Raw genomic sequence first — 3,891 nt, forward strand, 5'->3', positions numbered from 1 at the left:
AACCATGATAACCCAGTTTGCCGAATCTTCGGATATGGAATGAAACTAACTTGTTTTGCTTGAGCGGCAAGGATGAAAGGTTCATTTTTAAAACGTTTCTCACCTACCACTATAAAATCGTCTCAAATGCGTCGCAACTTTGCATTGAATCCGTCCATGCAAATTCGTCGCTTATTTGCGTAGCGTTTGCGACGAATTCACTAGTTCCACTCATATTCGTCGCTAAATACACGCAAAAATTGCGACGAACAAGTTCCACGCAAAGTAGCGACGAAATAGCATCGAATGACATTTCGACGCGTTTTCCACGCTCATTACATGCTATATAGCGAGGCATATTGTTCCTCGCAATAGTTCCACGCAAATCACCTGTTTTCTTGTAGTGTTTACTATTGTACAAGTTAGAAACATATATAATAAAGTCAGTCTTAGATTCTGTTTTGTAACACACTTAAAACATGGACCCAAATAAATAACACACATCTCAACAAACCCAAAAACATCAGTCTTCATAAGATAACAAAGTAGAGATTGTTTGGTGTTGAAAAATCCCTTCAACACTTAAATATTCAAAATAAAAAGGAACAAAACGCAGAGTTGTCCATGCTCTCTTACATTAGGATCCTTGGAATCAAACTTAAATAAAAGGATCCTTAAAGAAGGCAATGCTCTCGACGTGTTGATGTGCGATATTGACAAAAGCTTTAGCGTGCTCCCCGAATCCATAAGAGCGCCTAAACTCTTCACTGTCTCCAATTCCTAGGAGCCTAACTCTTCTTATGTTTTTTGTTTCAACATTGTAGTAGAAAATATAGAAGGGTTGAAGATTGACTGACAACAAACTTGGAGCCATGATGATCTCACCAGCCCTATTTGTACCTGGAAAAGACATTCCACCAAGGTCAAAAAAATCCCACACAGAGATAGGAAACACACATTTTTGTTTTGACCATTCATGTTTCTCAACGTCTTCTAGTATCCATAAATCAAAACTAGAGACAGCTCCATAAGTGTTTCCCACAATGGAAGCTAGCTTCCCTTTGTATTCTATGAACACTGCTTCCTTCCCCCATTGGAGGACAACCGGAGGCGCTTTGATAAAACTTAGTTTCTCAGATCTAACATCAAAACACACCATAACTGGATCTCTAGTTTGTGTTAAGCAATACGCACCATAGTAGAGAAAACCGTTGATGCATACATTTGGTGATATCGCCATATAAGGTAAAGTGGTATTTTTAATGTGTCTCCATCCTTGACCATCTCCCAATGTTAATACCTTGTGCTTTAGGTGAGCATTAGGATCCTCCCAAATTATGTTATCCCAGGATAATACTTTGTATTGATCATCAATCGGATCGTAACCAACAAAAATACAGTCACTAGTTAACTTAACGACTTGCTCGGTGCTAGGGTTACACATCATCAACTGACCTTCAGTTTCAACAGTGAGAATGCCATGTAAAGAAGCGCAAGACCCTGAGTAGAAACTAAAGCTCACAGCAGGAAGAGCCATCTCGAAATTGGGTACCAAAGAAGAAGAAGAAGAAGACTCATCTCCCTCGTCGTGTGAAAACGAGAAGAATAAGATAAGCTTCTCCTCAGGCTCACCGAATACAATGTTACATAAACTGACTATAAACCGTGATTGCTTTGCGGACATAGAGAAGAAGGAATCAATGAATCCTCGGCTTCGGATGATGGAAGACCACATCTTTGACACGCATCGAAAATTCTTTAGAGACTTGGCAGACAATCTAGTTAGTATAGCCATCTTTAGATCAAGAGGGAGCGAATCTAATAAGTCTAACTTACTAGGGTTTGTTGTGTCTTTCTCATTCTTGCGTTTCATGGCGTCTCCCAGACGAACCCTAGAGTCGACTCCGAGGTTTGAAAAAAAACTGATTATCTTGCCATTTCATTTTTTTGTACTAAAAGTCTAAAAGCAATCAACAATTTAGAAAATTGGAATAAGTTGCAATAAATAATTTCCAGATCGTGAGATAACAAATCATGGAATAAAAAACTTAACAAAGCAACTCAATGGTTAAGACGTGCTTCAAAAGTTGGGAAACCAAAACCAAACCAAACCGAAGACTTAAACCAAACGAATATTGCGTAAGTATAAACATTCCTTATTTTTTCCGTCAAATTCTACCGACCTCAAAGAACTCACTCGGTGAGATAACAAAGTTCTCGGAGATTGTGCCAAAGAGCAAAAGCGGTTAGAGCGAACTTGATTGATAAATCCCGGTCAATTCTGTATAATGTGAACAAATATGTTTTTCCTTGTTGGCTTTAATTAATTAATGTCCATTTTAAATTTTATAGTAATATTCAATTATTTGTGTAGAAAGTCCTCCATGTTTTGGGAAGCCAAAAAGGAGTGTTTTTTTTTAGCCAAAATGAAGTTGTTGAGCCGTTCGCATGTGCTTATGAAGCTTAGCGACGACCATGCGGCGCCACAAGGTTCATCACCGAACTCAGCAGATCAACCATTTCTTCTTCTAGCTCTTTCCGCTGCTCTGATCTTTCCTTTGAAAATAAAATTTGGAATATGTTGCAAACTAGTACATTTATAAAACATAATAGGATAACTAGTACAGGTCCTATTCAATACTCAAGAAATAGTCGGGTCTCCACTGCTATACAAATACGCGTTCTTTCTGATAGAAAAAGAGTGGGGCCTTGAGGTTGTTGTGGAAATTACGTCTGAGGGCTTCCTTCTTTTTACAGGGAAATGACGAAGCCTCTAGACGAGATGGCGTGTTTTGTTTGTTGGACACATGGGCCAACTGTGATTAACAGGTTTTAGATAGTTTTAAATGGGCCTTAAAATTCTTCCCCAATTTGTCTCCAAAATTAAATAGTACCCGAAGTCAATTATCAAACAAGTCGTCTTCATCAGTGGCGGCGTTGGAGCAGTCAGAAACCCCTGCATTAATGAGAAGTTTATGTCAACGAAATTAGTTGCTAGGTTGGTGTGAGAAATCATATAATACTCAGATTCTCTTTAGATTTTTTTCGAAAGTAGGCAAATTATTTGGAGGGAAATTTATTTTGCCTTTTTTGATGGAAATTTTATTATAAGATAAAAAGAAGAAGATGATTGTCAGTTTCGGTAGGTTTTCTAAGTTCCTGAGGACGTACAGATCAGAGAACAAAGAATGGAAGGTGGAATTCAGTACTGAAACAAATTTCCAAATTTTCCATTAATGTTTCCTACTGTACTGGCCTAGAAACTGATTCTAATTGAATTTCCTTTGCAGTTGATGATATTGTTGTTGTACAGGCTGGAAGATGGATCTTGTTTAGCACAGGTGAATGGGAGTTCAAGATGGATTCTTATCGGCAGGGGAGGGCGTTGAGTTTGATGGGGTTAAAAACTTTCAGGGATTTGGAGCTTAAAGTGAGGCAACTGTACAGAATGGAGAGCAGCTCAATATCAGTAGAGCTTAGCTACATGTTTGAGGACAATTTAGCCCTGTTAGCTGGTGCTCAGCCGGGCCCAACGATGATTCGGTGTGATAGGCAGTTTCGAAGCTTTAAATCTTTAAGCATTGATGATAAATATGTGAACCTGTTCGTGTGTTTTAGAGAAGACGATGGAGTCTTAGTCGGGCCTACCTATGAAGCTCGGAGGATCGGGAGTTGTTTTGCCATGGGTAGGCAAGCTGGAGAATCATCTGCAGGTATTGTAGAGGCTGGAGGTAGTTCAAGAGCGACAGAGGGAGTAGGATTTTTTGCTGGACTCTTATCTTCAGTTCAAGACAATAACAGTATGTATCCTCCAGTTCAAGGCAATAACTCCCAGTTAGCAATCGCCCAGAGTACAGATGTTACTGACAGCTCCGGTGGGTGGGACATAAGCGATGAAATACTGTTAGAAGC

The 3,891-nt window shown here is 39.2% G+C and overlaps 1 protein-coding gene across 1 annotated transcript; it reads right to left on the bottom strand.

The window, feature by feature from the left end:
* Positions 1-391: 391 nt before the first annotated feature.
* On the bottom strand, positions 392-1,893 carry LOC9329840 (putative F-box protein At1g32660). Its single transcript, XM_002893733.2, has one exon. It carries the CDS (start codon positions 1,850-1,852, stop codon positions 638-640), a length of 1,215 nt encoding a protein of 404 aa, XP_002893779.1. The 5' UTR covers positions 1,853-1,893; the 3' UTR covers positions 392-637.
* Positions 1,894-3,891: the final 1,998 nt, after the last annotated feature.

This window comes from Arabidopsis lyrata, assembly GCF_000004255.2.
Source record: "Arabidopsis lyrata subsp. lyrata unplaced genomic scaffold ARALYscaffold_1, whole genome shotgun sequence".
Classification (NCBI taxonomy): Eukaryota; Viridiplantae; Streptophyta; class Magnoliopsida; order Brassicales; family Brassicaceae; genus Arabidopsis; species Arabidopsis lyrata.

Coding starts and splice junctions, on each gene's coding strand:
- LOC9329840 (XM_002893733.2), bottom strand. CDS start 1,852: ATGAAACGCAAGAATGAGAAAGACACAACAAACCCTAGTAAGTTAGAC.